This window comes from Pezoporus flaviventris, unplaced genomic scaffold (genome assembly GCF_033815535.1).
Source record: "Pezoporus flaviventris isolate CSIRO_AGI_PZ_B2104156 unplaced genomic scaffold, CSIRO_AGI_Pfla_v1 ptg000059l, whole genome shotgun sequence".
NCBI classification, from domain to species: Eukaryota; Metazoa; Chordata; class Aves; order Psittaciformes; family Psittacidae; genus Pezoporus; species Pezoporus flaviventris.
In genome coordinates, this window is record NW_026892607.1 from 635408 (window position 1) to 662942 (window position 27535).

A 27535-nucleotide genomic window follows, 5' to 3' on the forward strand; every position below is an offset into this window, starting at 1 on the left:
TTAAACCCTCCGCTCCTGATATAGCCAATGATTATTTTAAGCAGCTTAAGGCCGATTAATGAAGAACTTACTTTACAAAAGACTTAAAAAAAGGCAAAAATCCCTCAGCACATCTAGCTTAGGAGGGCAAGCGAAGCCACAACGACTCCGATGTACTCATAGAAACGAATTGAAGCAGGAAACTGAATGGCGAAACACTGTTGGCCTGCAAACAAACACACAGATGTTTAGGCAGGAGATTTAAAGTAGGAATGTGGAGATTTGGGAACCATTTTGCCGCAGCGGAGTTAAAAGATATAAAATCGATAAAAAAAAAAACCCAAAGAAACCCTACCACAAACAAACCAACCAACCATTCGAAAAAAGGCAAAACACCTCGAAACGCAGCTGCAGGCACCACCGGGAGAGGCCTCCGCTCACGAAGGGGTCAAGGCCTGACACGGGGCTGGCCTCGGTGCCCACAGCCTCCGCCCGCCTCTCCGGGGGCTCGCCCCGCCGCGCCTCTTCCTCCTCCCTCCTTCCTCCCGCCGCAGGCGGTGGCTGGAAGCCGCCCTCCCTCCGGACTACAACTCCCGGCATGCCCCGCGCTGGGCCCGCCGCCGGGCCCGGCCCTCCCCTGTGGCAGCGCCCGCCGGGAGCTGTAGTTCCGAGCGGTTCCCCCACACGGCTGAAGCCCCGGGAGGCCGCTCCCCGGCCGGGCTGCGCCGCGGAGCTCACCGGGCGGGTAAGCGGCGGCCTCGCCGTGCTGAGCGGCTCCTCCGTGTGCTTCACGGCGATGGCGCGACCCGGGCAGCGTTGACCGCCCCCTCAGCGGCGGCTCCGTGAGGGGTGAGCGGTTGACGCCGGTGGCCGGCGGCGGGAGGCGGGGCGGGAGGGAGGGAAGAGCAGTAGCAATAGCAATAGCCTCAGTGGTGGCGGCCCAGAGCCGGCCGCTGCCGGGCGGCCCCGCTGCGCTCCCGGCCAGCCCGATCGCGTGTGTCCCGCAGAGTGAGAAGCGTGCCCGGGCTTTCCCGCTCCCCTTCCTGGGCTGTGGTAACCCGCGGCTGCCGGCGGGCTGGGGAGTAACCGGGGCCGCTTTCGCTTCCTGATGGGAACGGTTCGGGATCCTCCTTCCCCCGGCGCCGCCGTTTGCGACTGACAAAGCCCGCAGGAGTCGTCGTGAGGACACAAAGAGCGGCTGTGGAGAGCAGGAGTGGTAACGAGCGGATAGGTGAAGTGCTCGGTCTTTGTTGCGGGATGAAGAAACCCCGCTGGTTTTGTTCACCTGTCCTTTACAAGTGTTATTTCTGACTGCTCTGATGTGTGGTTACAGCTGGAAAGGGGTAACTCCATAAAAATGACCTCTTGGCATTTATGCTGCGTGGGGTTTGCTGGTTCATTTTCTGTTCGGGTAGCAGAAAGTACAGGTCTTCATTCCTCATTAATGAGAGAGTTACATTTAGACTTCATTCACCCTTTTGCGGTGTTAGGTCGCTTCTGTTAACGAGAACAAACTGTTGTTAGGGTTTTTTCTGTCTCTGTTAGTTAACAGCCGCCTCGCTGCAATCATCTCCCCTCTGAGACTGGGTAATGGGGGCTCTGAGAGCATGGAGCTCCATTGCTCAGCAGGAGGTGGGTCCTGCCCTCTGTGAAGTAACATCGTTCACGTTCTAGGTAACTTCTTAAAAGAGACAACTCCAGTATAAAACCATTAGCTTTAGGCTTAATAATGGGGTTCCTTTGTGCCTGTGGGGCTTGAAATATGTGTTCCCTGTGCCCTTCTCTCGATGCTGTTCCATTAATTCCAGTGGAACTATTACTGGCGGCATCTTGCAGTGATGGGAAGAGCCTGCATTTTTCCAGTGGGATAAATGTGCCTGGTTTGTGTTAGCATTCTTCTTGGAAGTCCTTTTCATATCTTTAGCATAATGCTAGGGAAGAAATGTAACCGGATGAGAGAAAAATGGGCTGCGATGACCATTGTCTTTTAAAGGAAGATGAGCTTCTTTCTCATCTCTGTAATTTCTCCTTCAGGCCCTTTTGGAACAGGAGAGTTGGTTTCATTTCTAATTTTAGCCAGAGGGAGCTTTTACAGGTATTGGCTTTTAAGGCAATCAGTGGCCTCTGCATAAATGATTGTTGCTGATTGATCATGCGAGGACAGACTGGACCAAACACATCTCCTGAAGAAGTTCATCTTGCCAGCTGTGCCATCGAGAGTCAGTGATACAGGCAGCCTTTCTGTTCTTTTCCTAAAGAAAAAAGAGAGGGGAAAAGGCAGGAAATTGAAACCCAACCTTAAACTGTCTTTCTCTTCCTTCCCCTACAAAAGCCCAGCTTAACGGTGGGCTACGCGTAGCAGGGATATAGCCATGTGTTATTTTCATTAGCCAAAACATGTCACTCTTCCCCCACATTTGTGAGCTTGCTTTGCCTCTTGTTCCATCAAAAAGTTGTTGACTGATTTGTATGTAGCGGAATAGCAGAAAAACATCTAGGGATGGCTTGGGCAGTAGATTCCTGTTTCCCTGGCCCTGCCTACAGATCCTAGAAACCATGCACCTGTGTGAGTACCTTCAGGCTCTGAAGATGCACCTGGGTTGCAGTGATGTACCACTATTGATCAACTCTTGATGTCCCACAAGAGCTCCTTTTGAAACAGGAGCTCTTAATTTTACGGCTAGCTATGCAAATGTAATCAAGAAAACCCATATCAGCTGTTTCAAAGCGAACCATTGACAGAATACATGCAGTGGAGGAAGCCCCATTAATTAATAGCAAACATCCTGTTTCAAATGGTGCAGGTGGACTTCAGAGGGAGTTCTGTCCCATTTCCTTGGATTTCTTAGAAACGGGGATAAAGTATGTACTGTTTCTGTGTTACTCCCAGTTTAGGTTGCTTTTAAGGTTAAGTCTTTCTTGTCTTGCAGTTCAGCCAGCCAGTAAAAGTGCATTTCCCTCCCACCACCCCACTTGGACAATTTATAAGAGTTTTTACAAAATCAGGCTACACTGTAGTGTTTTCTATCACTGTTTTACAGCTCTTACTGCTGTGATACAGCTGGGCTCATGTAGACTACACGCTCAAATCAGGAGAGAACCTTCTTATGTATTGCAAGTGATAATCAGAAGAGATGTGAAGTAAACATGGATTTTATGACAATATTCTAAACATCTTTTGAGGTTATCTCCCTAGGATGTTAATTCTGTACAAAATTATTTCACTGTTACGCAGGTTTTCAGTACTGCATGTTTTCTGCCTTGCATATGTACAGCAGAACATCTTGTGCTTTGTCTTTCCATTCCTCCAACGCCTGTAAGCTTTGGCTTAGAAAATTCTTGATAAGAAAGCTGAAGCTAATGATGTTCTTAAAACTGAGATTAGTTTATAGGTGCTCCAAACCCTGTTATGGCAAAAAAAAAGAAGTGCTTATTCTACTCAGCAGTAGAGCATCTATTTAGGTAAATTCATCTTAGCTTTTCATTTCACTGCCAGTTAAATGAGTGCACTCATATGCCAGCACAGGTTATATGCTCTGCATCAGTTTGTTGTGCAATAGAGAGCTATTGGAGAACATTATATTTTATTTAGCTTTGTGTAGTATTTTTATTGGTGTATATTTGGAATTAAATTATTTTATTACTTATTCGTGGAATATGTGATTGTTTCTCAGTCCTTGGTAGTAGGGAATACTGCAAGTTTATTACTGTTCTGGCCACATTAGGCTAAAGTACTGACGTGGGCTGGTGGTGATGCTATACCCTGTGTTCTCAGTGCCCATGGATGTGTTTCTATCTTGTTTTTGCAGTAGCAGAATTGAACGTCTTACAAGACAGCGATGGCTTTGTCTCTAGCGTTTGAATATGGAGGCCACAGGGACAGATGAAGTAGAAAAGATAAAATCAAAGTTTATGTCTGCATGGCACAACATGAAATACAGTAAGTGAACCAGTGTATGGGGAGATCTTGTCTCTGTTGACATGAATGGGAGGTTCCTGTTGACGTGAATGGGAGTGCGACTCAGAAACTTCACTAATATTAATAATAAAAATGCAATTTGGCCCTTGAAACCATTTTTATGTTGTTATTATAAATAAATAAACTTCTTTAGCTTTTATTTTTTTCAAGTAAATGTTCATAATTTATTTTTAAATGACTTTTTTGAAAGCAGTAAATTATGGCAATGAAGTTTTGCAGACCCTTTTAAATAAGGGTCTATATGGAATCACCTGAAGCAAAGATTGGTTTTGTTACTGTTCTTGAAAGTACTTTTCTGGAAAAAACAGGCTGATGTGTGAAGTACAGACTCCACTGAAGAGTCTGCTTCACACTCTTGAGTAACTTCTCCACAGCTGAACATCAGTGATTTGTTCACAAGCAACCTGATTTTCAAGTGTGCCTTTTACTAGCCTGTCCTTAAACTTCATTTTTCTACCTTCCCCTAGGGCTGAGGTTGCTCAGATTTACCACCAGCTTTCTTATAACTGAGCCTTGGAGCTGTCTGGCAAGAGGAAAAGATACTTTTCTTCTACTTTCTTTAAGGCTACCACATGGCTGAAGGGGAATAATAGTTATCACACCCCATATGTGATAGGAAAAGTTCAAGAGACTGTGGATTTGGGATATTAAAGACCCTAAGATTTAGACTTAAGTGAAAAAGCTACTGTTTGTGGACCCTATCAAAACCGAAAAGCTGAATTCTGGCTCTTTGAATTTGAATAGGATATTGTACTACCCCTTTTTGTCTGAACTCTGCGGTTTTGTGCAGGTGATGTTTAATTTTGTGATGATGTTTAATCCTATAGCAAAAGCAGCACACTGCATGCATTTTCATTGGTCATATGTGAAGCTTATTGTTTATTATTATAGGAGTTGGAAACCTCACAGAATCAAACTATGTAGTAATGAATTCACAATAGAGACAAAGCAACTTGAGCTCTGCTTTAGCATTTTGCATCCTAACAGTTTGTGTGCAGTAGTACCATTATATTAACATTCTAACAGGCACGTATGGGTGACATCATGACTTTGAAACCAGAACTCTAAGCTGTGTTTTGTAGCACCATGCAACTTCTTGTTATTAATGAAAGCAAACCCCAATATTGGTACATTTTCCCTCTGTTCCCCTCAAAGAGGGTTATCTTTGGCTTAACCAGGTGCTGGTAGCAATTCCTGTTTGGAATGTTTCAGTCACAAATCTGTGTTTCTTTTGCATCTCTTTTAGGTTGGGTGTTGAAAACAAAAACTTACTTCAGTAGAAACTCTCCAGTCTTTCTGCTGGGAAAATGCTACCACTTCAAAACCGATGGTATGTACATAGCACTTAACTCATTCTCGTCTCATTCGGCAGGAGCTCTGTGGAGATATTTGTAAGTGTCTAAAAAGCCTATCATTAACAGTTACCACATTCAAAATGTGAATATGGAAAGCTTAGGGAATGCTCATGTAAATGTCCACCATCACCACTAATGCAACCCATCCTAACCTGCTTTATTCAGATACATTTATTCAGTCTTGTTATTTCTGTAAATACTAGTGGCGTAATATTCTCTTTTTGTTTTCCCCTTTTTCAGCTGCCACATTTCTATTATGTTTGCCTTCCAATTTTCCTTTCTTGTATTTGAAGCAGTCATTACTTTTTGCAAGTTTGCCCTGTTTTTCTCATGGAATAGTTGTATGTTCTTTACTTTCCTTCTAATAACTGAAGTTGCATACTAAGTTAGAACTTAAATTGTGCTTTGCCTTACAGATTCTGGTGAACTCTCTACAGATGGGTCCAATTTTGATAAAATCAACACGGAGATTTCAGGAAATGTTGAGGAGTTTCGTAAGGATTTCATTTCTAGAATCTGGCTGACTTACAGAGAGGAGTTCCCTCAGATAAAGGGGTCTGCGTTGACAACAGACTGTGGTTGGGGTTGCACACTGAGAACTGGCCAAATGCTGCTGGCTCAAGGTCTTATGCTTCATTTTCTTGGTCGAGGTAAGTTATGAGAGATCTCTTTAATTTGTATTATAAGCGTGGGTGTTCTGTAGAGTGTGTGGTGGTCTGTATGTAGACCAGACTGTGCAAGCTGGGTTTGATTCTGGACTCCTCATTGACAACAGAATTGTCCCATTGCATCAGAGCACTGATCTGGCTATCCTACTCTTCCGTTCCTGAAAAAGGGAATGCCAAAGCAAAGGAAAATACTGTCAGCTCCACAGAAGCTAACTGTGAAGTGAAACACTACAGAAACTTGTGATCCTCTCCCTTGGTATTATTGTCCATGCAAGTCTCCAGTTCTCTTGAAACTTGCTCTTTTCTTGAACTCAAGATGTGGAAATGAGTTCCACAGCCCATAGCTGTGGGCTATGGCAAAAGCGATGTTCTTTTACCAGTTCTAAAGCTGTGCATTATTCAACCTCTAGTATTAATACATTGAGTTAATAGAAGGATTCTAATCTAACTTCAATGCATCATTCTTTGTGTTGAAATTTTCACTTTCATCCCTTCCCCTCCATGTACTTACAGAGGAACTTCCCTTTTCCCCTTATCATTGTCTATCTCAAAATACTCTCTTAGTCATAGCTGTTTGAAAGAAGTAGCTTTAGGAGACTTGCAACACTTTTTGCTTTCAAAGGAAAAGAAAACATACACACCCTCTCCATTCTTCCGAGCTCAGCCATGTCCTGCATAGATGCATGTTTGGTTCTCAACCACCTCTTCTTTCCATCCTCTTCTCAATCCCTTCCATAATTTACCACGTTGCCCCTTTCAAACAATCAGTCATGTCCTCTGTCACCACGACTTGTCAAAATGATTTAAGATATGGGCCTGAAGCCACCCAGGCGTGTTAGCTGGAGAGAATGCAGTGTATTGTTTACTCAGCCATTTGTTGGATCCCAGGAACACTTTAGTAGAAGATAGTTCTGAAAGCCTGTTTTGATAATGCTTTGTACTTACTGTGCAAATATGATGTAAGCTGTGAACATGGTCCCAAACCAGCTGCATCACAAAGTCTTCTTTCTTGGCAGTGTCGGGACCGAGCTGTCAGATTGGCTTATGTTCCTTTTGCTGTAGATATTGAAGTCATAAAACATTCATTATCCCTTTCAACTGACTACAGATACCAAAATATATTGAAATACTTCTGCTGAGAACACAAATCCCTTAAATATAAAAGCTGATCAGAAGACTACCTGCAAGTAGGAATGTGTAACGGCTCGTTCTGAAGTAACCCCAAATAAAAAAGCCCCAGGTTTATATCTTTAAAATCTGTGGTTACAAAGAATTCCTTGCACTGTCCCCCAAGCATCCTCATTTGGGAAGTGATTTGGTGATTCCAGAGTGCTAGTGTTTCTGTGGCAATCCAAATGCATAGAAAAATGGAGTATGTATGGTCTTTCAGGGCTACTTTTCTCATCACCTACTCTTCTGACAGCTGGTGAATTATCTTTTGGAAAGCTTTTTATGAGGTCTGGGTAGCTTTTGAAACATATTTAAGTGTTTACATTAAGTTTTTCATTGCTGTTTACTCTTTTCCCAGAGATGTTTTCATTATAGTTTAATGGTATTGTTTCTGTTACAAAGCAAAACTTGACTGCGGTTACTAGCTGGAATACTTGCATTTCCACTGCTACGTGGAATGTTCCAGATATTGCTGAATGATGTTGTAAATGAGTTTTTATTGTGAATACTAAGGTGCTGGTAGGTTTTTCTTTGAAATGCTTGTGCTTAAACACTGACTTAAATTTGAAACTCACAGTATCAGAGAATCCTGGAATGGTTTGGGTTGGAAGGGAAGTTAAATCTCATCCAGTTCCAACCCCCTGCCACGGGGTGGAAAACCTTCCACTAGAGCAGCTTGCTCCAAGCCCCTGTGTCCAACCTGGCCTTGAGCACTGCCAGGGATGGGGCAGCCACAGCTTCTCTGGGCACCCTGTGCCAGCGCCTCAGCACCCTCACAGGGAAGAACGTCTTCCCTATATCTAAGGAATTCCAGTGCAGGAATAGCAAGGCCTGTGATGTTGTTACACTGAGCTTACAAATGCATCTGCCTGGGTCTGCAGTGGGAAAAGAACGTTTCACAGAGGAGTGCCACTTGTGGTAAGAGGCACTGGGGAGGGGTGGTTGCCACACTATAGAAGTGTGGGTGACATGGATTGTGGCCATAACCAGCAATACTTGGCACATGACTGGAGCCCTAAATTAGATTTTAGAATTAAAATGTAGTTGCCCCGTGTTTCCTCTTTGTTTCTCAGAGTTTTACATGGATTCTTCAGTAACAGTTACCAGGAGGGCTGCAGCTCTTGCTCTCTGTCAGAAAAGGTCCCTCTTCCTGCAGTAATGGCAGTTTTCTGAGCCTCCAGGAGCTTACCCAAACATGGCTCACTTAGCAAAAGCACCTCTCTGTAGGGTTTGTTCCTTGTTTACACATGGCAGCCTTCCCCTTTCCTTCTGGGATGTTTATTATGGACCTTCAGGGTGTGTTCTACTCTTAACAATACACCCGCTGTGTGTTTCAGAGGTTTCCTCACATGCTCTGTGTTGCAAGTAGTTGTTTGGACTTGTGGGAGAGACTTTGAGTCATCTGACAAGGAAAGCGTTGCTGTTCTCTAGGCATGCTGAGCCACCATTATGCAGGAGGAGGAATGCTGTGTGCAGGCTGCATTGTCAGAGAAGCCTTCAGCTGGAAATGCAGGCTGTAGATGCTGTGCTGAATGGTATTCAAATAAGTTTGTCATTAATCTTGGTAAAGCATTCACACATTTAGCAAAGGAATCTTGTTATTGTTGTGCTGATCTGCTTTGTCATTTTGCCAGGAAGAGGTGTTTGTTTTTACAGGAATAATTCCTCGGGTTTGCTTATCTTCTCTTAATATCTGACAAAGCAGAAGAATTAAAACCAGCTTTTGAAACTTCTTGTTTGATGTGGATAAAGCTCTTTTAGCTGATACTTTTATATTTAAGATAGTTGTAACCTGTGCCTTGTAATCAGGTACGTGTTGTGTATTTAACTGGCTGGGATCATGGAATCTGACCTCTATCTCAGTCCATTTGCTAGCAATTTATGCTGTTAGGATTTCATTTCACCTGTCGTTCAGGAGAAGATAAAAGCAAATCATACTCCACTCGAATCCTCTGTTTACATTTTGACACTGACATTTGCATCTCAGTATGTAAATTGCACATTATTAGTCAGGAACCTGGGGGAGGAAGGAATGAAGGAATGTGCTTTGCTATTTATACCTAACAGTTAATATAAAGCCTAATATGCCTCTTAAAATTCCTTGCCTGCAGCTTGGGTCTGGCCAGATGCGTTGGACATTGACAATTCAGATTCTGAATCGTGGACAGCCCACACAGTGAAGAAGCTGACAGCATCATTTGAAGCATCGCTTACAGCAGAAAGAGAACCCAAGATCCTGTCAAATCATCATCGGGGAACATTAAAGACAAACTGTGATGACAGTGACAGGAGAAATGAAGTTTATCATAGAAAGATCATTTCTTGGTTTGGCGACTATCCGCTAGCAGCTTTTGGCTTACATCAGCTAATAGAATATGGAAAGAAGTCTGGGAAAATCGCTGGAGATTGGTATGGGCCTGCAGTTGTTGCACACATTTTAAGGTAAAATACCTTCATTTGTTGTTACGCATTACAGGAAAAGCATTTCCAAGTGTCATGAGGTTACTTCAGCTTAATTGAGCATCTAACTGTTCATTATTGGCTTTGTAAAATGTCCTTATTACGAGAGGCTTTTCGGAGGCCGGAAAGGAAATAGCAGTAGGTGCAGGATCTGAACTCTGAGCTGTTGTTCAGTCTTATTTCAGGAGAGAAAACAGACATTCCTGTTTTCCTGTACTTTGGGCCACAGAGTCACATGTATTTCTCCCAAACCCAGGCTTTTAAGTAGAGCTGCATTTAATGAAATGTTCTAAAAACTAACCAATCTTTCAACCTTGGAACATGCATAACATTAGAGATTTCTTTTTCCACTGTAACCTGGGGGCTGTAATGTACTGATAGTGTAATGAAATGTCAGAGCTAAAATTGATGTTTTCAGCATTTCTTTGCACACATCACATTCTTGTGAACCTGTAAATGTATGGGACTATTAATATTATAATTAGCTCACAGTAAAAATAAAGGGGCTGTGACATTCAGTGTGGCTGAAAAATAAGTCAGAAGTCAAATTTCTCTGTATTTTGTGCCATTTCCTTGAATGTTGCCTTTTGTTTCCTTTTAATTTTCTTTATAGCCTTATGTATGCTTATGTTCTTAGTGAATTCCGGTTTACCTATAAACTGAATCACAAATAAGTCATTTAAGCAGCAGAAGCCAAAGTTCATCTATTTATCTTCCTTTTTATATATGTGACTAGCTGAATTTGGTGTTTAGTATGAAAGTACATTAATCTGAAGTGAACCTGTACTGAAATAATCAGGTGTATAGGTGCATACGTGCAAATGCACACAATGATGCAAGAAGTCAGTATTATTTATGTGTTTTCCTCTTACTTTTTTCCTTATGAAAAAGTCAGAAACAGAAAAGAAGCAGTCAGAATTCTTTTTGCTTCCTTTAAATTGCAGTAGCCTCTTTACCTAATGGGGAGGGGGGGGTGGTCCAGAATTCAACACAAACTGACACTGCAAAGGTTTCCTTTCCTGGATCTCCCTCCTCTCTTACAGCAGTACTAACAATGTACAGTGCTCTCATAACTTGAGAACGACTGTATTAAATGGTTCCTCAGGATATACTGGGAAATAAAGGGATAGTGACCATTTAATGCAAGCCTGTATTGAAGTCAAAGGCTCATCTTCTATTTTGAACACTCCGATTTCTTTACAGACGTTGTCCTTGATGGATGATTGTGCTTCAGACTGCGGACATAGAATTTCTGTTTAGTTTCTGGCTCCATTACTCTTACTCTGTTGAGGATAGCCTGATGCTGCTGTTGAAAGTTGTGGGGAAACCTCGCAGCTTGTTACGTGCTAACCTTTCTATCCACAGACATGAAGTGCTAATTTGTGCCTGGTTACTTGAACTGAGGTTAACTAAAGAGATCTATTGAGTTGAAAAGGCAAATTTAGCCTTTATTAGCTCAAAGTACATGACAAAAAACTGTTATAAACAGACTTAGGTAATGAATATGAACTTCATTGGAAGTTAATGTGATGCTTTGGGCTTTTTTTGTGGTTTTCATTGTTTCTCCTAAACAGTCAAATGGGTTTGACTTTGCTTGGGGAAAAACATGCTGTCCTATAGACTGGATTCCGCAAAAAACCCACCCAAAATCCCCAACCACAGTGAAACCCAACCTGTTTCTAAAGATCAACTGATTTCTGTTTGTGCATTGTTAATTTCCTTAATGTCAGAGATGAGTTAAATAGCTTTGTGTTTGTACTTAGAAAAGCTGTTGAAGAAGCAAGAGACCCTGAGCTACAAGGAGTAACAGTCTATGTTGCTCAGGATTGTACAGGTAAATGTTGTGATCGGGTAGAGTTCTGCAAACATTTTAGATGCTTTTTATGCCTTTCAGTAAGCACTTAACAATGGACCTCTGAAGCACAAAAATCAACTCAAAAATGCATCCACATAATTGAGATTATATAGGCAAACGGGTTCTTGATATATGCAGATGTTTGTTCTCTTTGAGAATCAGATACCACAGCTTGAAAGCTTTGTACATTGGCTTTTTTTTATGTCTTACAGTGGAATTCCAAATCCTGCAAAATAATTTATCTTGACAATCTGCCTTTTGTCACTTTTAAGTTTCTATTTAAATTGGTTGATAATCTGATTTGTACTTGCTTCAGTGTTGTTTTAGCAATAAGCTAGTTAGAACTTCCATATCTTACTAAAATTAACCCCCCAAACCCAGCCAAACAAGTGGAAAATACTTCAGTTACGTTTGTTAGCTTCATTGTGTTTGTCTTTCGCATCACAGGATTCTGGTTTGCCTCTGCTCTGAAGGAGCAGAAAATGATAAGAAAAACTAAATGTGTGCTGGAACTCTATGCTAATGACTAAATCTAAGCGCAATGTATTCCTTCAGGAACCATGTTCAGCTGCTAGAAGCCTTAGTTATGTCACAGCTGATCTGGGGATAGGACAGATGAGACTGATGTCCCTGGGGAATCAATGAGACTGGTTTTCGAGGGACCCTGTTTAGTCGTATGCTACAAACCAGTTTCACCTGTCTTGCAGTGACAGCAGAAACTGAAACTTGTATGAACTTTTCACTTCTTTGTTCTGGTGATGGTTTTCACATCTCAGTTTGGAGGGTGTAAGCAGTAATAGTACATGCTTCTTTTTCAGTCATTTTCAATGGCTGTGTTGGGTTAACTTTACCAGTGAACTTGGGTATTTATTAAAATCAATTACTGCCTTTTAACATGCAGATGTTTCTGTTAATTGCAGGCATTCAAATGTTAAATGACTCCTTTTAGAAGAGTTTAAATGAAGTGAATAAATATTTATTGGCTTTCTCCTAACCTCCTCCTTCTGCATTTCCTTGGTAATGTATGTTGCCGCAGCAGCAGGAGATCACCAGTCTACAAAATACTGCTGAAAATAAGGAGGCTTAACAGTGGTTTTAATCAGAGTCACTCAGGACAGTAAGATGTTGAAGGACTGTGGGTTTAGTTTGTCAGACTAAGTGCTGGCTTGTTGTAGGTGTGTCTTTGTCAAAGCAGTTGTGTTTTAAGTATTAACATTTCCGTGTGTCTCCTTTCAGTCTACAGTTCAGATGTTATTGACAGACAGTGTTCTCTTATGGACTCTGGAAAAGCAGACACAAAAGCTGTAATTATATTAGTTCCTGTGAGGCTTGGTGGAGAGAGAACAAACCTGGACTACTTAGAGTTTGTAAAGGTATGAAATGAGAGCTCAATCATTTCTCAAAGAGTAGCACGAGGCGAGATGAAAAGCGACTCCATGATGGTAATCGTCTACCTATTAAACGTGTGGTGGTGATTTCACAGTTGAAGGTTGTAAAGTTTGACTTTACAGACTTTAAAATTCCCTATTACAAGATCAGGCATAATTGCAGAGCACATGATGTCCCTTGGTGAAGCAGTGATGACTGTCCTACTCCTGAAGCAGCTACCTGAGAAGACATTAATGCACTGGCTTAAATTGCAAGTGGTAATTTAATATAGCACCACTCTAATGGCATATGTAACTAAGTATCAGTCAGCATTTAAAAATACAAATATACCAGATTCCTCCTTCTGTTTCTCATTTTATTAAATGTCAGGTGGTTTAAGGTTCTTGCTTGTCAATTCCTCCCATTTTCTTTTGTCGTTTTCTTTGTCTTAGAAAACATGCTATCCCCTTTCTTATCTTTAGTCACTACCTCAAGTATTTTGTCACTATCTGGACATTAGGATGAATGTTTCTAGGGACAGTGATGCAGGAGCAGCAAGCAGTTACCACAAGTGAAAATGAACTGGAAGAAAGTGAAACTCGAGGAGAAAGCAGAGAGGGGGAAGGTCTGTGCTGTCCTTATCAGCAGAGGTTCTGCATATGGTGCTAACACCAGAAGATCTGTAATCCTACCTCTTGAGCTCAAGAATACTTCTCTTAGGGAAGAGATTGTTCTCTTAGCCCTGCTGCTCTGCCATTTTCTATGCTGCTGTTTAAATTCCTTAGATTCTTGGTTTCATTTTTTAAATGCCACAGTGTAGCAGCGTGAACAAAATCTGGGAGTCTGATGATGTCTGTTTCTGTCTTAATGACCGTCTCTTCCCTCTAAGGTTCATGAAAAACAGTTGGGTTTTAACAGCATTGGGGAGATGGAGTGATGAAGCCTTTTATTTAAGTGATGAACTATTAAACTGTTTCTTTCCTCATTCCTTATGTTTTCAGACAGTTGGTCTTGGAAAAGTTTTAGTTCTTTTCTGATGCATTCTGACACATTAAGATAAGTCTGTGGTCTCAGACATGACCTGCAACCACCTTACTTTCAGTGTTAACTGCAAAGAAGCCCTTGAATCAGTCAGGTCCAGGAAAACACATAGTACCTTCAATTGTGAACTAACAGTTCTGTTATTGATGAGTATCTGTGCCTAGTTTTAGTTTCACCCTGCAGGGGCTTTCTCACTTTACTCTCAGAGCCACTTCTTTGCCAGAGCACAACACGTTTGTGTGGCACTGGGGTTCACAGCACAGTCACGGTATCCTGGCTCTTGTATCACAACTGGCTTTTCCCAGGGTGATTCCTGCTGCTCATTTACCAAGCCTGGGAGCGCCTTTTGCAGTCTGGGAATGGAGGTTGAGATAAGAGGTCTTTCAATTGCATCTATTCGTCACTCCAGTCTCTATCCTGACTGTTCATAACAAGTGACTGAATTTCCTGGGGTCTGGATTTAAGTTAAAAATGCAGATTTGAGAACGTAGTACGAGAGGTAATTTTTACGAAGGATTTTATATTTATGGCTGAAAATGGATAAATTTTTTATAATTCACTTTTACAAGAAACTTCCCATAGATTAAACAGTTATTCATTACTCCGAGTAGCTTTGCTCCCTTTCTGTTTCACCGGCAGAGGATGTGTCCTCAGCTCTTTCAGTGTCTGATCTGCCTGGATGTTCTGTAACCCTCAGTCATTGAGGAGCACTTGCTGAAAAACCCTTCTCATTCCTATTTTAATTAAGCAGCACCTTTTGTTAACCTGCCTAAGCCATGCTGAAGTTGACTTTGTTAGCATTTGAGGTGAGGAGTACAGCTGTTTGTGTTATGTTACATTGTCGTTGTCTAAGCAGAGACCTCAAGAAGGTTTGGTCTGATGAGTACAGGAAATATCAATCATTTTGTTGAGAGAAATTTTCCCTACTTATGATAATGCTTTTAATGGTTGATCTCTTAGAGGAGAGGATATAGATATGACTGCCAGCTAATGAAGATTTCACTTTAGCTCAACTGATAATCTTCTGGCTTGCTGTCCCAGCAACTTGTCAAGTGCGACAAGAAAACCACTGTGATTTATGGACGTTTAAAGGCTGTTCAGTTTTCAGACTATTTAATGGTCTTGGGCTTCAGTTGCATTAGAACAGTTGGGCTCGGCTTTCCAGAGTGTTCAGTGTTGGCAAAAGCCAGCTCCCACTGGAGCTGATGGCATAACTAATGGAGAACTCTGTTAAGCCAAGACCGAATGGTCACAAGAACAGGAATTTCAGTCAAACTAGTGAAATGTTCTTACCTTGACAGGACTCTGTGTATACAGGTAACTCCTCCCCAGCAATAGAAGGTATAGCCATAAAATCAGCATTTTCTAATGTAATAAGTCTGCTAGGTTTCTGTGCCAGCACAGACCCGTGGGTTACAGAAACCAACTCTCCTAAACCTGAATGAACAGAAGGACACTGGCAGCACTAGTGTGACTGCAGCCCACGGCTGATATCCCACCTCCTCCTGTCCCTAGTGGCTCCTAGCTTTGCTGTGGGTGGAGGAGTATGTTATTACACCCCAGACTGAAAAGATTCCCGTATTTCACCCCATGTCCCTCTTTAAATCCTGTTAGGTGTATTTGTAATACCTCTTTCTCAAAGTCTCTACTTATTGATGGTTCCAATTCCTCCACCCTCAGAGTCAACATCCAGTGAGATTTATGGGGCTTGTCTGTTGCATGTCTCCTCCCATACTTTGGGCTGTTGTTCTTAGAGCTGTATCTTGTAATTACTCTTGCTTCAACTGGCATTTCTCCCTGTGATGTCAAAGTTCATACTCTAGACAGACTTCTGCATTTGAATGCAGAAGCAGAGACCCCCAGGGCCACGGAATGTAAATGTATGTGAACTCTGTAAATCTGAGTGCTTGATACCTTTTGACTAAGCAACCTGGGCTCAATATGTGTAACAAACACTATGTCTTGTCTCGTCCCCAAAAATGACACTGCCAATTCTCTCAGTACATGGGCATCTCATGAAAAGGGAGGTGTTTCTCTGGAATATCTGGTGGTATTTTCTCTTTGGTCAGTTTAAAATTGAGTCAAGCCCCAATAAGTTAAATCACTCCTTATAAAGAAAAAAAGCTGTTTGTGTAAAACCAGTAAAGAAACCATAAAGGTTTTAACTGAGTTTAATATTTACTCTGTTTAGCACTCTCCTAATTGTTTAATATTCCTGTTGTAGGGAATTTTAAGCCTGGAGTACTGTGTTGGTATTATTGGTGGCAAACCCAAGCAGTCATATTACTTTGCTGGATTTCAAGGTTAGTGTTTTAATCTGTTACGTCTTTTCAGTATTTTTCTTTCCGAGTTAGGGAGTTCATATTGAACCAGTGGGAAATAGCATGATTAAAATAGCAAAATGAGTACCTTATTAATTCATCATATCTAGCCAAGTCCAGTCATTTGTCATTTACCCCATGTAGTAATTGGATTCTGTAAAATGTACATTTAATTTCCCTTGTTGCATAAACAAGGCACAATTTATCTGTTTCACCAAACCTGAGGACCATTTGCTGTTCCTATCTGGCAGCTCTTATTTACATATTTACTTTTTAGTAGTTTAAGTGCTGTTAGGTGATGCTTAAATGACAAGCAATATATTCTTCCTGTCAGGATGAAGTAGCACGATACATTTTTCATATGCAAACTCCAGAATATAATTGTGTGTTTGTAAAAGTAATTTTATCACCCAAAATTAAATGACAGTCTCATCACTTTATAAAAATTCTGCTTATACAAGCATATTTGATTATGCAAAAGTTAATCTGTCCTGCAAAAACCTATGCTTCAGTCAATGAATATCAGCCTGGCAAGCAGTTACTTGCTGGGTTGCTCTTTTTTTTTCAGCTGTTCTGCATAGAAATTGGATTGTAAGCAGTGTAATAATAAGGTGTTTTTTGAATTACTTGTCTTCTGTTTTGTCCTTGTAGATGACAGTTTGATTTACATGGATCCTCATTACTGCCAATCTTTTGTGGATGTCAGCATAAAGGATTTCCCTCTTGAGGTAGTGTGGATATAGACCTGGCACTGTTTTCTTCCCGTATGAATCAAACACTAATTATTTAGAGATGTACTAGCTGGCTGCATCTTTATGGTTTTACAGTTACGTGTTATTTATCAAAGGCCTGCTCTTCTTTACAGGTCTATAATCAACAAAAATGACCAGAGGTTAAAAACTCAATATGGGGGTTTAATTTTTACTGCATTAATCTTTGTCTGTTTCTTTATAATGGTAAGAAAAGCTCGACAACAGATCATTGCTTCATTTAAGGAATTTTCCATTAAAGAAAACAGACAATCTTTGGAGCTCTTAAACCTGAGTTAATTGGATTGGTTTTGTTAGTTTGCCTTTTGGTAGTGTCTATTTTCTTTTATTTTAAATTCAAGTTGCAGGCAACATCATGGAGAGAATTGCTGTATTAGTTAATAGTGAAGAGCCTCTTGTCAGTTTGGAACCAGAGTTCTTATAGCTTTACCTGCCACTTCTTCTTTATCCAGGAACTGGATATTACATATATATGATTATTATATTTCTATACTGGAGTAGATGGTGGTTGTTTTAAATGTAGCTTTTGCTCCTAACAACTTTGCAGGTCACTGTTTTAGCTTTCTGCAAGGCTTATCTGTGAGGTTTGTGCTTGAGTAGATGAGTTTTACTCAAGTCCTCTGACCTGTTTAATGAGTTTTAGTACTAGAATTTTTACAGGATGGTAGTTTCCAAGAAACTGGCTGGTCTGATGCTGTAGGTGCTTGTTTGCGTTTGTTCTTTCTTCCCCTCTCTCTCCCCACACCCAGCAACAGCTTTCTTGGCCATGAGTTACTGGGTTCACCTAGAGGTAGTGAATGCATGAATATCTCTTTAGGCTATGTCTGGGTCTTAAAAACCATGCTTGTTTGGCAGGGGGGTGTTCACCTTTTCTTTAACCTCTTGCCAAATAACTTGCTTTGAAAACAGAGCTAAAGGAGGTTATTTAAGAACTTGATATACAAGTATCATAGGAAAACATCAATTGCAGAAGTGTTCAATAGCCTCAGTACTTACAGTAGACATGCTTGGTGCCATCCATACAGACTCTTCTGGATCTTGTGTCCAGCTTCCACCCTCTTTGGAGCAGCTCTTCATTCAGTGTAGAAACACTTGCAGGTGCATCCACTGCTTAGGACAGCATCAGCTGCTCTAGAACAGTGTTGGTTATTTGTAGTGGTTCATCATGCCCTCTGTTATGTGGAGTGCCTCCTACACATGGAAACACTGCTTCAGAAACAACACACTGCATTCACATAAACTTAAACTGAGAACAGTGAACTGCAATGGTCCTGTTGTCACCATGAAAAGAAAGATCTGTTAGCAAACATTGATCACAATACCTTGATCAAAATACCATCAAACAGTATTTAGGAAAAGAACCTGCATACATCAGAGGACTTGCACAAGGCTAATGTCAAACCCTAGGGCTGACTTAAAGCAGACACTACATGTTTTTCAGTATTAATGCTTTACAAGATGCTTTAATTAGCATGACATATAATACAGAAGTGTAAGGTTCTCTAGGAAATGAGACAGTCCTGAAATAAAAAGGGAACATGGCAGCACAATGTATTAGAAATATCCTAGACAGGAACTATCCTTATTTAGGGATGCCTTTGGATTTACCCCATTGAGATATTTGGAAGAAGAGTTGATGAGTCCCAGCCCTACCTATTTGTATTGCAGCAGCAGCCAGGGATTATAACCAAGATCCTTGCTCCTTTATGCTAATAACTGTAGTAAAATACAGTGCCTTCTCTGAGCATTTTACAGTTTAATTGGGTAAAGCAGACAAAAGACAGGAAGAGCACAAAGAACCAGAGCTGAAGTGACTTCCTTAAGGTCACCCCATAGCACAGTGGCCAAACTACAAACAATACACATCTTTCTGCTTTCTGTTCCCATGACTAATTCTCCAGCTTGTGCTGCAGATGCATTAATATGAATGTCCAAATAATAATCATGTTTTAAAATGTATTTTGAAGGTCTGTGAGCTGCCAGCCTGGCTTGATCGCATCCTAATGCTTTTCTGCAGACAGAAAATATATTGCAATTTAATGCTTAGTGCATTTAATAGTATTATATCTTTGTCTAGAAATGTCAAAAGTAAACAGAAATTGCTTTCTTAGTGTGGATAGTTGCTTGTTAGATTTATCTGTAGGGAGTATTTTCCAAATTGACAAATTGTCCAGAATAAGTTGGAAATCAATCCACTCTGTATTGGCTTCCAGAATCCATTTGTTTGGAGGAGCGAAGAGAAAATAAAAGCCTACCCACTTCTTTGTTGAGCAGTGATTTGTGCAGCGTGAGGAGTATTGCCCTCAACAGTCCAGCACAACTGTGCTGTGGCTGAAATGGGATCTGGAAGGCAGGGTCTGATTTACGTGTTTGACACAGGAATGAATATTCAAAATACGGTTTATGCATGTAAAAAGAGAATTAAAAGAGAAAACAGTGCCTGAAACCAACTGTATATAAATAATACTTCTCATCTTTGCTTCTATTATTTTTTAGCAGAGGTTTAATAGAAATACATCTCAGGTTTGTAATCGCAAGTAAAGAACAATACATTTCAATATGTACAACTATTACACTGGCAGGCTCGGGTTGGTAACTAGTGCTGTTGTCTTCTGTGGATTGACTTTCCTGATTGGGGTGGGGGGGAAATAAAATAGATTTCTAGCACACAGACTGCTTGTTGTTAGCTGTTGCTCTAGTCAAATGAGATTGTAACCATTGTTAATCCTTCGTAGAGGGAGCACAGTGTTGGTAAGAAATCTGCATTGCTCTGTCCTGGTGTTGCTGTCCTGGTCCTGTGCTGAGCTAGGAGGTGCCTGAGCTGAGCACAGCTTATATGTCAGTGTGGAAGGAAAAAGCATGGAATATTCACTGGAGAATATTGATCACTGGGGGAAGTTCAGGAAAACGGGATCTGTTGCAGTGTGGTGCGAATGTGATGTATTAGTGGTTGTTACTGAGCTGCTGCAGCAGGATTGCTGGGGCTCGATAGAGGCAGGATGATGGGGTAGTCCTGTGTGTTAGGAGCAGAATGAAAAGGACTCACAGCCTTGGAGTGACAGGCAGCAGTGACTAAATAATGTCAGGCATTTGGCAGCGAGCTTCACCAAAGCTACAGTTCCTGTCATAACCACACACAGAATCAGGGCAGTCAGCATATACTTACCTTTTCTGTCATAAACTGTGAAGGAGTGTGGGGAAGAGGGTTTTGTATTGGTTTCGTTTTCCTTATGGCATGGCTGCTGATAGGATCAGATCACAGCGCTGTCAGAGCATCATCTGTCATGAAAAGAGATTTCACATTAGGAAAAAAACATTTATAAAGCAGGGCATGTTGTTTGTTTTATTCCCTCCTAGTGGATTATTGTAATGTGGTTTTTGCCTTCATGGGGTTTGTGGTAGTTTTAACCCATTTTATTTCCTAGAGGATAACGCATGAGCTTGGTTTATTCCATTATGTCTCTTTCCTAGAGGCAGGGGGAGGGAAAGGGGCAATGGGCGGTGGTAGTAAAGCAGTAAGATAGTGCAAAAGCTGTTACAAATTCAATTTGCAGAGAGCATTCTCCTCCTCTGCCTTGGGAATATTCATAAAGTACCGCTCGGAGCCGCAGACCTTTGACAGATTCAAACTAACATGGTGGTGTGTGCAAGTTTGGGGGATGCAGCATAATCAGCAGGAGGCTTTATACGTGTGGAGAGGAGTGGAATTACTTGGGGGGGGGGGGTGGGTGTGATAGGAGCAATGACTTCTAAAGTGTGTGCTGGGTTTTAACTTGGGTGATACAGGGGGTTGTATGTTAAAGCTGTTGGTGGAAAACAAAGTAAATGCGTTGGTCTGAACCATTCTCAACCTTAACCGTGTCTTTTATGTCTTTTAATCTTGAAACTCGCAGTCATTCCACTGTCCTTCTCCCAAAAAGATGTCGTTCAAAAAGATGGATCCAAGCTGCACGATAGGATTTTACTGTAGAACTGTGCAGGACTTTGAGAAGGCTTCTGAAGAGATAACGAAGGTAAGTGTGGAAGTGACCAACTGCATTCCTCAGCCACAACGGCGTGTGTGGGTTGTGTGTGGATAAGGGGAGGGAAGCGGCTTCTCCCTTTTAAATGGGCGTAATTCTTGATCTTCATTCCTGCTTTTATGCTCCTGAGAAACCCGGCTTGTTTTTCATCTCCTCCGATGTTACCTGGGTTGCGTTGCGAGAGGCTGTGCAGGAATCGCGACAGGGCAGCCCACGAGGTGGCACTCTTGAAATGGGAATATTCCCGCAGCCAGCATTCCTGCCGAGCCGGGGGGCCGGGAGAGGCAGGCAGCCCCTCGGGAGGGACGGGCTGGGGTTTTAAATGGAAGCGTTTGATCGAGCCCAAATTGTGGGTTATTTCCTGTTAGCATAAGTGCTTTTTGCGATGGCTTTTAAGTGTAAAGCAGCGCGTTTACTCTACGGTTGTGCTGGTTTGAAGGCTGTGGAGCAGGTATCACCCGCATGATTGTGTCCTTCCACTTCAAAACCACTGCTATAATGTTCTTGAAATGGTATAGCACATTTAGCTCCAAATGTGACTTTTTCCCCTTGATGATCGCAGTATGTGAGTGTGTGAAACACAGCATTAATACGCTGTTTGAGCTCTGGTAACAAGTAGCTGTGTTTTGGTGATTTAAAGAGACAGCCTATGAAAGGATGCAGCAGCAGGAGACGGTCACAATATTAATATCCTGACCACAGCAGTTGTCACAACAGCACGAAGAATTAATGTTGGTGCAGCATTTGGAATAGCCTGTTAAGTGGTATTAGTTTTCTAACCAAAAAAAGCATTTTTAAACATAATACTGTATGTAATCTTTGGTAGATATTGATTGATGCTCACGTTTTCTTTGATTCTTGCACAGAGAGGTAGGAGATAGATTTAAAAAAGCAGAAGTTCCTCAGCAATGGTTTTATGGGAAGTTTAAATAGTGAAGTTACTATTCTTCCATGTTTTCCTGTTCTGTCATGGATAAGAAAGCATGTAATAACATTAGGTAAAAAATACTCCGAATTACAAAATCAGTTGCATTGGAACTTCTCTTTTTCTTTCCCTTCTTTCTTTCAAGTTTGGGACTAAGCACATTTCTTTTTCTGAACATATGTTGTGAAAATACTCATGGCTGATCCAAATCTCTTATCCTGTTATTTTACATAGAAGTTCTTTCATATTTGTGACATTATTTTATAGAGATATATTTTGGGCACAGTAAGCTTGAAAATAGAGGAGAGTTTGCATACGAATGCTATGTGAGAACCATGCTGTGATTTTTCAGTCCTTTCCTTCACATCCTTTGTTTTTTCCTGCTCTTCTGTTATTTCTCCCTATGTTTGCAATTTGAGTGTGATAACTCTTGAATTATCAAGCACAGCATACAACCAGTGTGCCCTAGCTAGGCTAGGCTCAAAAATTGAGGCTCTTGCTGCTTTTGTTTCCCTATCAAAACCCATCACAGCAAATAAATAATCCAGGTTTGCCTGTTTGTAGTCCAGGTTCTGTTCAGAAATGAGAAGTTCTCTGCAGAATTGGACTGTTTGAGTGTTGAATTTGGATGGAGTTCAGCGCAAAGAATGAATTGTTGCAGCCACAACAGTGGCAGACTGAGTCTAACACTAAAACACTCAAATAGATTGATGCTTATCAATAAACTCTCTGTAGAAATCATCACAGAAGTTGCTAAAGAACTTGCAAGCTCTGATGAACTGAGATGTGGCTTGGTAATAATTAATCTCAACCAGGTACCCCTTGACTCTAGTTTAGGCCTTTTTCTGTCTGTCCAGCTCATGTTGTGTGTTCCCTTAGTACATAGAGGTGTTGCATGTACCTGTAGAGAAGGAAGTTCAGGGAGAGTTAAACCTGGACAATGACAGGGGAGTTGCAGGTATATTTGTGTCCTGCTTTGTAGGACCATCTCTATGATTTGTTTTCTGTAGCTAACTTGCAGTGAGGAGCTGGCTTAAGCGCACCCACCCACTTCAGCCACCAGCACACAGCATCCATGTGGCCATCAGTTTCTGTTCCTACCAAGGCAGCTTGTATTCCACCCCCAGAGATTGAAAGGGTTGGCATCCAACTGTCTGATTTCTCAAGAAACAAAGCATTTGTACATAGTGCAAACTTTTTTCTTCCTGATGCTCATCTGTTACTCTTCTTTTGCTTATCACTGTGTGCATCTCTCCTGTATCTCCATGCTCTTTCACTTAGGTTTCACATTACAGTAGCCAAATGCAATTAAAATAGACAAGAAAAAAGTGGGACATTTGAGACCACAGTAAAAATCAAGGATTTTACTGTGTGATTGATTTATTGTATTTTTAAAGATTCCCCTCAGCCCCTGTCTTTTGTTTTTATCATTGTTCTTATATTTAGGGGGTTTTTACTGGTTTAGATGAGTTGTTCTCATGAAATCATGTTTAGTGCTTTTAGCTCCGCACACAGCACACCTCGAGGCTAATGTAGTTCTGTGTCAGTGCATCAATGTGCAGGGGTTTTAAAGCAACTAAGAAATTATATTTAAAAAGTAAAAATCAGTGAACATGTAAGTGTCCAAAAGAGCCTGAAAGGCTGAAATGTCTTTTAGTATTAGGTGGATTTTAACTGCTATTAAAGATATTTTGCCAAATCTTGTTTAGTATTTATCATTCCCCACCACCCACCTTCTACATGCTCAGTTTTATAAATCTATGAATGTAGATTTATATATATCTATATCTATAGATGTAGATTTTTGGCAGCCTGGTACTGTCATCAGTCTGCTTTTAGCCATGTGCTCTTGATTGGCTTATTTCCATAGGTGTAAGTGTTGAAACTGTTAATAATAGCATTGACTATTGTACGTGCTGATTCTACAATAAAAACATCTCCCTGAGATGCAGGATTGGTGCAGCTGGTGTGCAGTGCTTCTGTTTTAATATGATTATAATAACTGTAAAATGCCATCATCAGATCAATAGCGCTACTTACTGGGGTTCTTCATTCCCACTTAACGTTTTGTCTGGTGTTTTACATTGCAGATGCTGAAATCTTCGTCTAAGGAGAAATATCCCTTGTTTACTTTTGTAAAGGGTCATTCGAAAGACTATGACTTTGTTTCCAGTCCACTCCATGAAGAAAAACACCTTTTCCCTGAGGATGAAAAGAAAAGATTAAAAAGATTCAGCACGGAGGAGTTTGTCTTGCTTTAAGGACGTTTTACACAAGATTATTGGCAGCTGTCCTGGAGAACACTTGCTTTTTAGGAAACCCCAAATGTTTTTGTCCTCCTCCCCCAGAAAGGCAAGCGTGTGCTGAAATGGGTCTATTTTCATAGAGATGAGAATGTTTTATATGTTAATAGTCTTTAAAATGCCATTTATAAATGCACTTACTAATTATTTTTGTTCACTACTAGTTGGATGAGTTTAATGTTACGTTGTGCTAGTGAAAGATAGAGGCCAGAGCGTGCTGAAAGGTGCCCACAGACAGCCTGGTCTTGCCCCTCTTAAAAAGCTTGGCCAGTCCCCACAGCCCAGCTTGTGACCCTGATGTCGTGTCAGCCCGACAGAGGCTGCTAGATTCATGGGGGTTTTATGTCATGGATGTGTATGCATAGGTTTTGAGACCACATCATTTCTGTTTGTAAGGGAAGTTTGAGCTCTGTATCCATGTGGGAAGGGGAAAACTCTAATCTGTCTTGCTAAGCCCAAATAATAGTTAATGCTTTAATCGTGATGCACATCCCGAGCAGCACAGTGGGAGAGGTAAGTTTGATCTATCAGTAGTAATTGTCAGTTGCAATCCTGATATAATTATATAGGCTGAATTGTGAGTTAAGATACTATTTAGCAGTATGATTTTATAATGGTTTCTCATTAAGCTTGCTTTGGAGCCTTAATATGAGGAGTGAAGATAAAGTATTACCTTTCCCCACTATTTTTAAAGGTTATACTATTAATATTAACTGCAACCAATCAAAGCAGCTAAAGACAATTATTAGAAGAGTATTTGTTTCTTGTTTCAACGACTGTAACGTCCAGGTTTCTCTCCTGTTCATGCAGCTTTTAAATCCAGGCAAATGAGGGAGTGAGGGAGTGGATGTTAGAATTCTGGGATGTGATTCTTGTTTTTCTTTCTTTTGGCTCTGTGTTAATTGCTGTACAAATGATTCCTTGATGTTGTGTGTTCTCCCATTGCAACCCAATGTACCTGCATAGTTTCATGTTTTAACAAAGTAAATGCAATATTTAAAATACCTATTAACACTGCTTGGAAAAATAAAGAAGGTGTGAAAACATGAAATGCATGTGCCTTTTATATTAATATTAGATCCACTAAGAATGAGTATAATCCTGCATCTAAACCAATATTGTAAGGTGTAAATACTCTGTTTATTTGCAATAAAGGCAGGTTTTATTGTTGTGTTGTAAACCAAATGTTAACCTATTCTAAGTGCTGTTCAGGCACAGGAGACACAAATGTTGCCGATCCAAATAATAAGCATCATGTGGATTCATTGAAGCACCTTTTTCCCCTTTGATGAGAAAGAAGTGCCTAATAGATGGATTTGAGGCAGAACCAAGACCTAGTCAATGTATGTGTCAGGGCTGTAAGGTGTGTTAGCATGTGTTAATTTGAGTTAATATTCCAAAAAGCTAAAATGAGATTGTTTTTGCTTGTTTTCACGAGACAAAACCCCAACCCACACATCATTTGTCTAAATTAGTAACCTGTTCGCTGTTGAATCATGCTAATAGTTGGCATAATAATACTTGTCGATGCTGAGTGTGAGGATGTTTGCCTTGATCTTCCTTAATATTTTTCATTAATAGCCCAGAAGAGGGAGTAAACAACGTATTTATGGAATTTAGATGTCAAAATGAGGAGAATTGTGAATGTCAGCGAGAGCTGGAAAATAGAAAGCTCCTGTGTAGTGAAGCACAAGTTAATGTAGCTCTAGCAAAAATAATGCCAAACTGTTGAGTGGTTCCTTTGGGTAACAGTGGGCAGGAAATTAGACATGAAGTTGTACTTTGCTTTCCCATTTAAAGACAAAAAAGCAGCCCTATGCTGCATCATTAGAAGCTTCTGTCACAGAGCAGGGGGATATAATTGGTGTAATCTGGTTGCAGTGATGCTCTCCTTTCTGCTTACCTTTCCATGAGGAAGGCATTAACTAATTAAAGTGCACAGAGGAACAGGAAAAATGAGCGGGAGCCTGCAGGGATGGGCTTAAGGAAGATTAACTTGTAACTACACGGTTTTGTTAATCTATAGCTGAGGAGTGAGGGGAAGGAGAGAAGCGCTAAGGTGTACGAGTACATAGCGTGGGGAAAGGAGTTGAGATAGGAAAAAGACATTGTTGGGAAAGGGGAAAGTACTCATGGAAAAGCTTCCCGCAGAGGAATGCGAGGCTGTGTCACATCCTCACCAGGAAGTGTTAGTCTCACATGTCAAGCTGTTCCAAAGCAGACTGGCCCATTGGTAACAAGGGCACGGGAAGGAACAAATGGATTAGTTGAATCAATAACGTCTCTTCCATTTACAGCTTTTGTTGTTGTAGTAATAATAATAACATATAATAAGCTTCCGAGGCTGTAATGCACTGGGGACTGCAGTGTTGGAATGAAGCTGAGAGTGGTGCAGAGTTCTGTGAACCTAACAGCATGCATAGCTGTGCCGTGGGCTTTTCCCCCCAGTTATGCGATGTTCTGACTCTTTTAACAGAAGTCACTGTACAGCATTGATATAGGACTCGAGACATATATCAAAGACCCACATCTCTTTTGAAAGACTTTATCCATCCTACCTCACTGCAGACTTCAGCCTTCATCACAAGTCTGGCAACAGGGAAAACATCAAAGTCCAGAGAAGGGCCAGGAGGATGATCAGGGACTGGAGCACCTCCCGTATGAAGACAGGCTGAGGAAGTTGGAGCTGTTCAGCCTGGAGAAGAGAAGTTGCGTGGAGACCTCAGAGCAGCCTTCCAGTATCTGAAGGGGGGCCTATAGGGATGCTGGGGAGGGACTCTTCATTAGGGACTGTAGTGACAGGACAAGGGGTAACGGGTTCAAACTTAAACAGGGGAAGTTTAGATTGGGTATAAGGAGGAAGTTCTTTCCTGTGAGGGTGGTGAGGCACTGGAATGGGTTGCCCAGGGAGGTTGTGAATGCTCCATCCCTGGCAGTGCTCAAGACCAGGTTGGACGAGGCCTTGGGTGACCTGGTTTATTGTGAGGTGTCCCTGCCCATGGCAGGGGGGTTGGATCTTGATGATCTTAAGGTCCTTTCCAACCCTAACTATTCTATGGTTCTATGACCCTTCTCCAAGTATACTTGCGTTTTTAAACAGGCAGGGTGAAAGCAGCTGAGTGTTCTGGAAATGCACGTGGTAAAATGGTAATGACTCTACGTGGTGGTTGTGTTTTGTCATCAGATTAAACCAAAACTGCTCAGGCCTGATCATTGTCCAAGTTTTCCATGCCTAGGTCTTCATACCTGTTGGACTGCTGCAGCCTTGCAGGTGCCTCATGGGCCGATCTGTCCTGCTGCGGTACCGGCGGTGCTGTCT

General features: G+C 41.3%; 1 protein-coding gene across 8 annotated transcripts; it reads left to right on the top strand.

Moving 5' to 3' along the window:
• The first annotated feature begins 639 nt into the window (after window positions 1-639).
• ATG4C (autophagy related 4C cysteine peptidase) lies at window positions 640-25267 on the top strand. 8 transcript variants are annotated; one of them, XM_061469645.1, is made up of 11 exons: window positions 640-724; window positions 3789-3919; window positions 5205-5288; window positions 5730-5963; window positions 9263-9593; window positions 11342-11445; window positions 12703-12839; window positions 16100-16178; window positions 16848-16924; window positions 20860-20979; window positions 24004-25267. In XM_061469645.1, exons 2-11 carry the CDS (start codon window positions 3844-3846, stop codon window positions 24172-24174), a joined length of 1413 nt encoding a protein of 470 aa, XP_061325629.1. In that variant the 5' UTR covers window positions 640-724; window positions 3789-3843; the 3' UTR covers window positions 24175-25267. The 8 variants fall into 8 exon arrangements, with proteins under 8 accessions (XP_061325629.1, XP_061325627.1, XP_061325632.1 ...); XM_061469643.1 differs by lacking the exon at window positions 640-724 and adding an exon at window positions 730-828 and having other exon boundaries at window positions 3795-3919; XM_061469648.1 differs by lacking the exon at window positions 640-724 and adding an exon at window positions 731-828 and having other exon boundaries at window positions 3792-3919.
• The last annotated feature ends 2268 nt before the right edge of the window (window positions 25268-27535 follow it).